Source organism: Amblyomma americanum, chromosome 8, assembly GCF_052857255.1.
Source record: "Amblyomma americanum isolate KBUSLIRL-KWMA chromosome 8, ASM5285725v1, whole genome shotgun sequence".
NCBI lineage: Eukaryota > Metazoa > Arthropoda > Arachnida > Ixodida > Ixodidae > Amblyomma > Amblyomma americanum.
The window spans coordinates 22582815-22594910 of record NC_135504.1 but is presented as its reverse complement, the minus strand read 5'-3'; the positions used below and the strand labels follow the sequence as shown (position 1 = coordinate 22594910).

At 43.2% G+C, this 12096-nt stretch overlaps 1 protein-coding gene across 2 annotated transcripts; it reads left to right on the top strand.

Annotated features, from left to right (window-relative positions):
* The first annotated feature begins 298 nt into the window (after positions 1-298).
* Positions 299-11849, top strand: LOC144101096 (putative endonuclease 4). 2 transcript variants are annotated; one of them, XM_077634109.1, is made up of 8 exons: positions 299-441; positions 1191-1788; positions 2373-2533; positions 4181-4316; positions 4724-4819; positions 6557-6688; positions 6761-6865; positions 9110-11849. In XM_077634109.1, exons 2-8 carry the CDS (start codon positions 1209-1211, stop codon positions 9286-9288), a joined length of 1389 nt encoding a protein of 462 aa, XP_077490235.1. In that variant the 5' UTR covers positions 299-441; positions 1191-1208; the 3' UTR covers positions 9289-11849. The 2 variants fall into 2 exon arrangements, with proteins under 2 accessions (XP_077490235.1, XP_077490236.1); XM_077634110.1 differs by lacking the exon at positions 299-441 and adding an exon at positions 700-919.
* The last annotated feature ends 247 nt before the right edge of the window (positions 11850-12096 follow it).

Sequence of the window (12096 nt, the reverse complement as noted above, 5' to 3'; positions counted from 1 at the left end):
GTAACCATCATTTGTTACGGCTGCGATAATATTTTTGGCATCTAATTTGCGTCCATTGCCAGGGTTACCTTCTGCAAGGAACAAAGTAGCGGCATTCGACCACATGACGACGCGGCTGGACAAGGTAACAAGATTAGGGAATAAGCTGTCTTTGAGGGAGAAACAGGAGACAAATGGGAAAAAACGGAGCGACCCGGCAGGAATGAAAACCGACAGGAACGCGCGGCTCAAGCGAGCCGATTCGGGTCAAGGCAGACGGGGAAGTGGCGCCACCTGGCACCGCTTCGGTGAACGAAACGTGCCGCGCTGTGTGCTGGTGCTGTGCGAAAGCACACGGAGAGGGGCCGCAGGTCTCAACCGCATGCGCTTCTGGGGGCAACCGCGAGTGAACTGAGGACCTCGGAGGAACCGACCGATACGCTGTAGACGCTGCCGCCTCTGGTATGGCCGTGTTGTCGTTACAACTTGTTTACCCCTACCGCTTACTCGCCGGGCTTTGCTCTTTTTTTGGCGGATGCTCGGTTCGGTGTGTTTTGGGGCGGCTGCGAAACGCGCAAGGTCACGCCGCCGTGGCGAGCGGCCTTGCGGACGATGGTTCCACTGCCGGCGCGGCGGACATCGCGGCTCGCGGCGGTTTTCCGCCCGTCGAAAGAGAGGCGTGCGAGAGCGCCACCCCGGTTCGCACCGATAGCCTCTTTTTCTTTGCTCCGGTGCGCGAGACGCGGCACACGTCGTGTCCGAGCGCGCCGCTGGGACGAGCCGGTTTTTTCTGGTTTTCGGCGCTGGTTGGGAAAGGGCGCGCTGCGGTGAAGAACCTACGTCACATTTGACGGTGGGCTCGTTGAGCTCTATTAAGCAGTTTTCCTTGTCATTTCCGCTTCTGTAACTGCGCGCTGACCAGTCCTCCAGGAGGCACCAGGTATGGTGGGCCATTGAAGTGGTTGCCCAAGTGAAGATCATGACAATCATATTTCACTTTTTACGTTACGTAACCTCAACACGCAAACGCGTATGCCCGGATTACTTGCGCTGGAAACGCGTGCGTTTCGAACTGCCCAAATTCTGGGTCCACTCTCCGATGCCGTCTTGTACAGTGTCCATTGTTGGCGCGCTCTCTTCGTAACCATGATCTGAACACCTTATACGGTGCAGGGCATGCATATTCACTAGTACATGTCATATTCTTGCAGGCGCTCTTCATCACAAAGATGTCCCCGAGGAAGACAAGGTCATCAAGCAAACAAACTGCAACCACCAATGCTCCGCATTCACCCCCCCGCAAGAAGTCGCCGAAAAAGTCAGCTGCTCATAATGGCCACAAAAAGCCTCCTCAAGTTAAGAACACACGCTCTAAGGTTCCTCCTGTAGAAGGCAAGTCATCAAAGAAACCAGCTGTTGTGACAAGAACTCGCAAGCCACAAACTGCCAAGAGTGCAAAACCACAGAAGAAAGACACTGTGGTGGAGAAAGAGACGCCTAACATTGCCAACAAGTCATCCAGCAATGGATTTGCTAATGACATTGTGAAAACAGAACCACAAGATATAAAGAGCCAGGACAAGCCATCCACAGCAAAGGCCACTTCCTCAAAAAAGGTGTCCAGTGCAGCGAAGACACTGCCTTGTCCTGCGGTCACAGTAAAGCGTTCATCTTCACCTGTCATAGCAGATGGCGTTGCAGAGTCACCCAAGAAGAGAAAAACAGATACAACAAAGTCATCAAGCAAACTGCCAAGGAAAGTGACCATCAAGAGCTCCAAGTTTGTTGGGGCCCACATGTCAGTGAGTGGTAAGTTTACATTGGTAATGTCTATGGACATGGTAGCCTCCACATCATCAAACAACTCTATTTTATCTATGCTTTTGACTCCTCATATTGGGGTTAGCAATACGAAGTTCTTGAGAGTATTTTCTTTTTGATGCTCAACCAGCTGTAAAGAGGGCCTCTTGCCTTACTGTCCTGAATACCACAGGGTGCTGTGCGCTGATTACTTGACTAAGTTTTTGGCAGCTGATATAGTGTGAAAAAAGCCTTGTAGTGCTTTAAATTCCTGTAATTGCAACTCATTACATTATTTTCGGCATCACTTGATGGTTATTTTGAGGCAGTATAATGTTCTCGATTCCAGGTGTAGACACTTGTTGCTGTCTCGTATTTCTACCAGCCTGAATACTGTTCTTTACAGCCAAGCCACATTTTCCAGATATAGTAGTCAGAATTAACTCCTTGCTTGAATATTAGCATGTTGTTGTTGTTCACAACAAACATCTGTTGAGGACTTTGCGCACTTGATCCTCACTTGGTCCCTATACCTCATTTTGCTAAGGTCAAGATTTAAAATTTAGTTGTGTGCAACGTGCTTCGTCCTGCAGGTGGGCTGGAACTTGCCGTCAGCAGAGCTGTGGATATGGGAGCCAGGTCATTTGGCCTTTTCTTGCGGTCACAGCGCCAGTGGGCTGCCAAACCCATGACACAAGAGACAGCCAACCGCTTCCGTGACGCTTGTCGAGAGCATAACTTTGCACCGCATCAGGCAAGGCACTTCATTGTGTTATTCAAGCTCTGACTGGTGAAATCATTGCAGAAAATTCATGAAGGTATCATAACAGCTGGCACATCATTGAGTAGGTTTACTGTAATAGTTTCTTTGTCATCTTTTCTCTTGAAGAACTTTATTTTTGCTGAAATTTTGCTCTGAAGGTTACCTTTCTGTATGCTTCAGATTTACTTTTATGTGTTGTCTACATTTCATCCTGACCAAGATGAGCTCCTATTACAAAGCAAAGCAGTCTCCTAAGCTTGTTCGAAATTTTCTTTTGGACCGGAACGAGAGCATTTCTTTTTAAATGAGCATTGCAATTCCACTACTAAAGCTGATTTCGTGGCACGGCATATAGCATTTGTATCCTGTAGCAGCCATTCTTGATGGACAGGCAAAGTAGACGGACTGTGCAAGTGACCATTGGCCATAACAATACCAGCAAAACATTTGCCATTAGTGGACACACCATGTTTTACATCTTGCCAGAGTGTGTACACAAATAAAGTGTGTTCTGCAATTCAATCGCGCACCATAGAATGTTTCTTTCAGCTAAACTGGTGAATTGCTCGAGCTCAAATTTCACACAGAAATGGCATTTGGTCAGCAGAATTGTTTTATAGCACATTTGTTTGGAGTACCTGCCTGTATCAATCAGAAGAAGTCAGATATTTGCATCACCTGTGGCAACGACGAAACGAAACAAGGTGCTGTCTCATGATTGCACCTGTGGTGCCCTCTAGTTTGTCAGCTATGGAGACTAGTCAAAGCAAGGGGAGGGGGCTGTTTTGCAGGAGGATTGAAGATGATTTTTCACAAAAGTCTTCACAAAAGTGCAGTGCAGTTTTGACCAAACTAATTTTTTTTTGTGATCATTGATAAAAACGGTTAAAAAAGCGCATTCAAACCTCTCGCAAACTTCCCACCCTCATTTGCCGAATCTCTGCAGCCAACAAACGAGATGGCACCACTGATACAATTGCTGAGAGAGCGACTTATTTTGTTGCATCGTCACTGCACGTGATGGGAATATCCAACTTCTTCTGATCGATTGAGGCAAGGATTCCAAACAAATGTGGTATAAAACAATTATTGTGCCAATCAAATGCCATTATGGTGCAAAATTAGTGCTCGAGCAATTTACCGGTTCAGCGAGAGAAGCATTCTATGGTGTGCATTTAATTATGAAACCGTCTATCTTAATTGCAAGAATGCTCCACTGCTACAGAACCAAGACCATACATGTTAACCTATTTTGAAGGACTCATGTGCATAGCACAAGTTTCTCACTGGAAGTGGAGAAGGAGGCATACTTTGATGCTGCTAACTTGCGAGTTGTTGCAAAGTATGTAGTTGGTGTTTAATCTTTTCCTTGCTAATACACTGTGTAAATTAAGCTTTGCCTGTTATATAGAATGAATGCTCAGTAGAAGAGCGTTATTCCAGTTTATCTAACAGTAGCTTCTGTGCAGATATGTTATGCTTCTTTTGAACAGCACATTTTTTTTTGTCATTTTCCTTGCAAAGTTATCAGGCTTAAGAATGGAGCCTTGTATCATTGGCCTTGTGCAGCCATAACTGCACTGGAATTTGTAGAGACTGAAAAACTGGTTTATATGTATTGCTCTTTGACTCAAACAGATTCTGCCTCATGGATCTTACCTGCTGAACTGCGGTTCCCCGGATCCTGTTGTTTTGAAGAAAAGCCGAGAAACCTTGGTTGATGAGCTGAAGCGATGCGAGATGCTAGGCCTCGTCTACTACAACTTCCATCCTGGTAAGGCCATGACACCACTGACGTGCACTCAAGATCATTTAACGAAGATTCATCTGATAACCAAATTCTATGCTTTCTTTTGTGTATTATTCGGGGCATCATTATGAAATTATAAAGGTCCTAATGGGCAAATTTTACATGGTCTTTACTGTGATACCAGCCATCTTCTATGTTCAGCTAAATCGTGTTAGGTTAGCTAACAGCACAAGCGGGTAGGCAAACTGGTGCTCTGAAGCTAATGAGTCCATTTTGTAAAGAACGAAATATGTGGTGCACTGCTTAAATGTCTTGTACTGCCTACTCTACAACATGCGGCTGTAATTGAGGTTCAGTTTACTCTGTAGTAAACAATAGCAGTTTGACCTTAGTTTGATAATTGTAAACGAATAGGATGATTTCTTCTTCAGGTTCAACGTGTGGTGCGATAAGCCGTGAAGCATGCATGGACCTTATTGCAGACAGCATCAACCAAGCGCACAAGGAGACGACTTATGTGATATCAGGTGGGGCATCTCAAGTGCTTCACTTTGCTTTACTCTTGGTTGAGGAAACGCAAATGTGAGACATTACTGACATTCTGTTTTGGAATTTGTGGTTTGAATGAAGCCTTTGACTTCTTCCATGCTCACCAATGTCCCAAGCAATTTTTTTTCTTTAGCTTGGTTTGTGCTTTGAATGAACCAAAGCTTCATGCATGCTTAGATGTTCTGCACTCCCTTGAGGCTTTATAGCAGTCCTTAAAAGTGTGATTGAAAAAATTTGAACACACTGACTTCATTTCAAGCACTCTCTCTCTCTCTCTCTCTCTCTCTCTCTCCCCCCCCCCCCCCCCCCCCCCCCCCCCCCCCCAGTCTATATGTTAGGTTCTTGCAGTAGTAGGTGTGATTTGGACATGATTTGAGGCATGTTCAAAGGTTAGACTGAGGATAAATTGAAGTTGGCCTGTATCAATAAGGTACCACATTGTAATCACAGAAAGGCCACTGTCACAGAAAACAGACCAAATATAAGCTAGATAAGCTCAGGAAAGTAAATACAGATGTCACTACCATCGGGTGATTTTGCAAGTAAAGTGTGTGCATCAGCGCAGGTTTTCAAGCACAAATCCATAACCTACGCTACAGCACCATTCACTTCAGAAACGGTGGCAACCCGTCCTTTTCAGTGAGGATGTGAGGAGTTTGAATCGACTGGCGGGAAGATTTTTGAGATCAAATTTTCTCGGTGATAAATGTCTTTTGGTGCCAGGCAAACACTGGCGTACCCAGAAAGAGGTGGAGAATTAATTTTTACTCAGAACAATAAATTTATGCTATTGTCCACAATGTGCCTTTAAACGGGCACTCAGGACAGCCCTATCTGATTTCTGTTGCTGGTAAGAATCACATATTTGAATGCTGACACTCATTTGGCAGCAAAAGATGCATTTATTGCGAAGAAAATGGGACTGTAAAATGGAACGTCATTTTTCCTCAGTTCTATTCACTATCAAGGCATTGATAACTAAGAGGTAGCTGTGATCTCTGGCTAGATATGAATGTCCTAGCCTCAGTAATCTGCAACCAGAAATCAGCAAAAATGTCAGCGGCTATGATACCTGTATTTGTTTTTTGTTTTTTTTACATTTTCTAGCTAATAACCCCATAAACCAAACTTCCAGAGGAAGCATCTCTTGCTGTCAGCCCTTCACTACGGCGTTCCTCATAGCCTGAGTCGCTTTGGGACGTTAAATCCCCATAAACCATAGACCAGAAACCATGGTTAAGGAAAACGGCTAAACCTGCGTCGCTCTGAGGAGCAACAAACTACCATTGTCTATTAGGGTGGAGCAACTCTGTAACAGCTTCTTGCTGCTAAAGAAAAAATAAATTGCCCTTCAGTTTGCAAAAGGGAAGGATTGCTTGTTGCCAAATTGATACATTACATCTCAGAATTTATCAATAACATGTCTTAATGTTTGCCAAGAGGTTCGGAGATTGGTGTGGTCATCTGCAAACTTGGCCAAAATTTGAAAGGACACCGCGTTGTATTTTGGGTGCTCTGTGTTGCATGCCGCTATGTTGAAAAAAAAAATTTGGCAAGATTGAAATATCTACAAAGCATTTTGTGCTTCCACAGTGCAACTTCTAGTTGTTTTTGCTTGGTGCCAAGCATTGTGCAGAACCTGTGCACAATCTCAACAACAGATCTGATCTTTGTAGCCTAGTTCTGACAAGAATGTATGGTATTATTTGTTTCAGTCATTGAAAACATGTGCAAGCAAGGACATACAATTGGTGGTGACTTCCATGAGCTGCGTGGGATTATAGACCGGGTGAAGGACAAGTCCAGGATTGGTGTCTGCTTGGACACATGCCATGCCTTTGCAGCAGGTCAGTTGCTTGATTTACAATTGCACTCTATCTTGATGCTACTTATGCATTTGTCATATGTTTTAATTTTAGGCTATGACTTGGCAACACAAGATGGCTTTGAGAAGATGATGAATGACTTTGAGTCCATCATTGGATTATCGTACCTGAAAGCTGTTCACTTGAACGATTCAAAGGGTAAGACTGTCTAAATGTTGTCTGTTAAAATTCAGTTATATCAGCGCATAGGCTCACACAACATTGCTATAATATTGGGGACCAGCAGTGTAATACATAGTTGATAACATGGCACAGTTTAAAATGCCGTTTATGTAATAGTCACCCCCAGGTAATTTTTTTTTCATTGAGACCATTTATATATGTGGCCATCCATAATGATGCACATTATACCTTGCGGGACGTACGCCATACACTTAAAAATTGTTATAACCATATCTGACTGGCTGGTGATCCTCACATGGTCATAAAAATAATGTTTGTTGTTATCGTTTAGTTTTTCATTATTTTGCCTAATAGGAAAAGGTAAAGAGATAGGTGAACTAGTGCAAATTTATGCAAACGGATAGGTGGTTTGTGATGGGTGTTATTCAATAAATGTGAAACAGAGTGGCTGAAGGGATGTGGATGAGATTGGAAGAGTTTGAGGCATTATTGGCACACGGAATGTAACACAGCATATAAGAAAGTAACAACACGCTGGCGACTAGCAACTGATCTGAAGTTTGATTTTAGAGGCAGGACCATGGCGGATGTAATATGTTCATAAGGGCAGCTGACAGTGTCATGTCGCAATTACCTGTGAAGTAAGAGCCACCTTGTTCCGGAGTCTCGCTAGACTTTTTTTGCAACAGGAAAATTAACACGGAGGATGCGGACATACCTGTCACATGCATGTGTTTGAAGGAATGCCTGCTATTTGAGAGTGGGATGCGTCAGCAAAGGGGAGAGCAAGGATTCAGCATTTGTGTGTGATGTGCACCTGTGTTCAGGGGTAGATTTCATTTCATAAGGCATTTATTCCCAAACGATTGAAAATAGGCCAAAGACGAAAAGCTATGATTTTAGCTTGAGGGAGTCTGTGGCCTTATACAAATACAAACAAAAACAGGATATAAATAGAGGCAGCTCACGCAAAACACTGAATAACACTTTAAGGGGGATGGGGGAAGGTGTCCTCCCTCAAGTGGGAAATTTTTCATACCCTGTTTTTGCAACGATAAAAGTTCAGAGTGATCTATAAATTCACCTCTGCCTGTTTTAGGTTGCAAACAGTGGGCTGGTTCAGTTGGGGGCTCTCCGCGGAAGCATTTTATGGCTCTGCATCTAGCAGGGCATGTTGTTTGTTAGTCGTGGCAAGGCTTCTGTGAATCTCACTATTGCAAGCAGGCACTCCCAACTACAAGTTTATAAATTTCTGTCACTTAGGCAAGTGCAAAATGAAAGTACGGTAAATTCGAAGTACTCACTGTGCGATCACTTGATTGCAGTAGCACATGTAGGAAGTGCAGTATTGTTCACATGCTTCTGGGACTGTGCCTTGTGGTATGCCAAGTGCTCATGGGTAGACTTGTTTATAGTGTACGCAGCCGTTGGCACTCTTAATGTACAGGACCCATTTTTCCAGAAAAAAAATTTTTAATATAAGTGAAAGCATAAAATTAGTTGTCTCTTTTAGCAAAGACGTTGCTTTAGCCTAATCAGAATGTTAGAACAGTTGAAAAAATATTTTTTTTTTTATTTTTAAAAATGTTCTATATATACATCTGATGCCAGCAGTCATAACTTCAATTTAGTTAATCGCAAGGCAAGTTGCTTTTGCATCTGCATACATAAGGGCATGAGCTGTGCAATGAACAAGAGTAATTATGGTGCCATCACTTGTTGTGTAATAGCGGAATGACCAAAAACAATGGTTTTCATGTAGGCATCTTTGAGAAAAAAATGCACCAGTAAAAAAATAAATTGCAATTCTCTGTCAGTGCTGTTCACAGATGAGTTGTTACACATACTAGCGGCATGTGTCCAGTAATAAGCTTGGGCAGGTTGACAATTTAATGACAAAGTTTATTCCAAAATGGCAGAGTGGTGTACAATATATTTGAACTCTTCCACCAAATATTTTCTGGATCTGGCCACCTAGTTTTTGCAGACAGTGTGTTGAAGGCTAGAAGTTTCTTAATGAGTGGAGCACAACGCAGTAACCTACATGGTGGCTTTAGAAGATCTTAATAGTTTATTTTGTGTGTATGCAAACCAAATACAGCCCAAATAAGCGCATTTGCTTGTGTCTTTTGCTGGGCAGACCTGCACTGAATGCAAGCATGGAGCTCCCATACATTGCAAAATAAACAAGCGATGTGCTCATGACAACAACATGCATGAGGATGGCACGTCTTTAGTTTGTTGCTTGCTGTATTTCAGGAAAAGTGGGAAGCCACTTAGATCGTCATGAAAACATTGGCCGAGGCAACATTGGCCTGGATGGTTTCCGGCGTATCATGAATGACCCAAGGCTCGATCATCTCCCGATGATTCTTGAAACTCCGGAAACTGACTACGGTGTCGAAATTGCCTTGCTAAATGGACTGTGTTCCCCATAAGCACTGTGAAATTCATATCTACCTCAAGCGAGCTTGCCATTGCATTCTTCAGATGTTGATGCTAATACTATCCTAAAGCTGAAATGATTTTAAAGTTGTGATCAAGCACGCACATTTTAGAATATTTATATTGGTGACTGTGCGAGTAAAATAGCTTCAGTCCATGGACTCTCTGCTGAACATTGCTTTACTTGAGGAACATCTGGCAGCACTCGTTTGGAAGAAATCTTTTCCTCAAAATAAGAAAGCTTCTGCTCATTGTGTAAGAGTAGAGATGTCAGAGGTCAGTTGAAAATTATGTCACTGCTAACTTTTACTGTTTGCTGTGCTCATAGACTACAAAAGAGAATATGTACTCTGCTCTCATTCATGGCATTGTGAGGCAGCTTTTTGATCACAACATATAAACCATTTCAGCATTTCTTTAAGTTGCTGGTCATGCAATGATCTGACTCTATCCTGTGTTGAGCTGGAAAAGAAAATGTGTGCTCTGGCTTCGGAACTGTCGACGCAGAAATGCATCACAGACCTTCACATAACCATTTTCCCGCATGTCCTACACATTTCAGGAAGATCACTGTGCTTCAGAGTTCACTTGTTACCCTTTGCTGCATACGTGCTTGTCTTTCATGGCCGGGTTTTTAATCCTTACTCACCAAAACTTCACCCTGACATTGATGTGGAACGCTGTACAGGAATAGCTTTCTTTGTCATTTTTGCGCTGGGTGCATGCTTCGTGGCTGTTCGAACAGCAGTTGCTACCACTGCTTGAGTGCAGAGAGAGTGATTGTGGACAGTTTCTAGTGCTACTTCTGCAGCTGACAAAAGGAAGCAGCAGCTGCTGTTGTCTTTCATTCATTGCTGTGCGTGTTATTGTTTTCACTTGCAAAGATTTTTTATTTTCCATCCAAGAGATTGCACTGTGATGACTATTTTGTTATGTGGCATTGTCTCTGCATATGGGCAGCTCATTCTGTTTGTCATTGTTTAGCTTACTTGCAGTAGTTAGATTGCCAGTCATTTCGCTGTGTGTGCTTGGCTGTGGTGACTTTCTTCCGGCTATAAAACTGGTGTCATTCATTTATCGTGCACTGAAGTTTAGGGGGAAGGTGAAGTTGTTTTGGCATGTTTTAACAGAGAGAAAGTGCTCAGTTGAGAGTACATATTAAAATGTGCATCATTGATCCAGGAGCTGTAAACGGAAAAGCTTAATGCAGCGAAACTGCTGAAAGCTGCAGTGAAAGACAAAGGTTGTTATTTTTGGGACAATCAATGATAATGAGCTCATAGGGGGGCTGGTATTGGGATGAAGAAAGGCACAGCCAAAAACCATGTTTATTTCATGTTGGTGCTTGATATTTCAGTCAAGCTCTTAGCTGATAGGCAAGCATATCTATTTGAGTTTTTTCTTTTTTTTCTTTGCATTTGTAATCATGACCCCAGACTGAATGCTACATCATGGAAGGTTTTCAGCATTGCTACATGCTTCTGGCCACTTCTGTGTCGTTTTTACATGCCTTACTGTGCAAAGCCAGCCACGCTGTAAAACTTGCATTTCCGCATCGGCTTTTATTTCAGTAAAGTGTTCTGTCCAAAACCGAGCATATTTTTATATTTTTTTACGTGGTGTTCGCTACTGGCTTCTTTCTTGCACTTGTTGCGACCCTTACTTGCAATCACAAGGAGAGGGAAAAAGTTATTGGTTTTAAGATAAACCGTCATCCCAAACAGTTCATAATATGAAAAACGCGTACAAGCTTCAGCATTTTCACAGTGAGACAAATTTCCCGTTAATTGTCATTGCTAGGAAGCGCATTCAAAGTTTCAGTGTGCTAACGCACAGTTTTCTGTTGTGAACTTCTTGTTGAAGGCGTTTGTTCAGCAGCGCAGGGCTGGTGTTACTTCCACTACGAAGCAATTTCTGACTCTGTGCTTACCACAGTGTTGGGAGCTGCACTTGCGTCACACATATGTGTAGGAATTGAAGCACAGAACTCCTTTTCGTCAGGTTGGAATGGGACAAGCACTCTCTTTGGTTGTGCTCAGTGACAAACCACATGCGCAGCTGAGAATGGTTTTTCTCGATGGCAAGACTGTGTTGTTGCACTTTGAGCTTGTTTTTGTTCCATGTGAAGTTGCAATTGGCATTGTGGCGCCATCTTTAGTTAAAACTTAAAAGGCAGAAGCTGGAATTCGATCATTCATAGATTATTCAAACAGCATGAACTGGCTTTGCATTGTCCTGTAGACCTTGCTGAAATAGCTATTACAGAGAGTTAGCAAAGTGGGACCTGTATGCCACTTCGCTTGCACTGACATGTTTTTTGTTGTCCCATGACACTCCCCTGCCTTCGCCTTTGCAGATATTATAACCACCAGAGTGTATCTTCACACCTCTTATCTCACTGAACTGTTTGGTCACTACACAGTACCTGTCCGACATCACCCACTATTCTTGCTGTGAAAAAAGTATGGTGTGTTTCAAACCTGAAAACAACACAAATGCATGAAATTGGTGTATCAAAAGCAAGTCGGTCAATTAAAACATGTTTTCTGCAAACAAATTTGCTGGTCGTATTCACCTTCTCGCACCACCACATCCCTCCACTAGGGCCTCTCTTCCCTCATTCCCTCCTTCATCACTTCTACACTGGTACAGTTCAGGTGTTCACCAAGAGTGAGCCAGCTACTTGCCTTTCCTTTTCTCATAAGCAGGTACCAGCTATTTGTGATCGTTAACAAATACAAAAGGCTTCTGCTTCGACCTCCATCACCCCTTGCGCCTCCATTGCATCCTCAGCCACACCC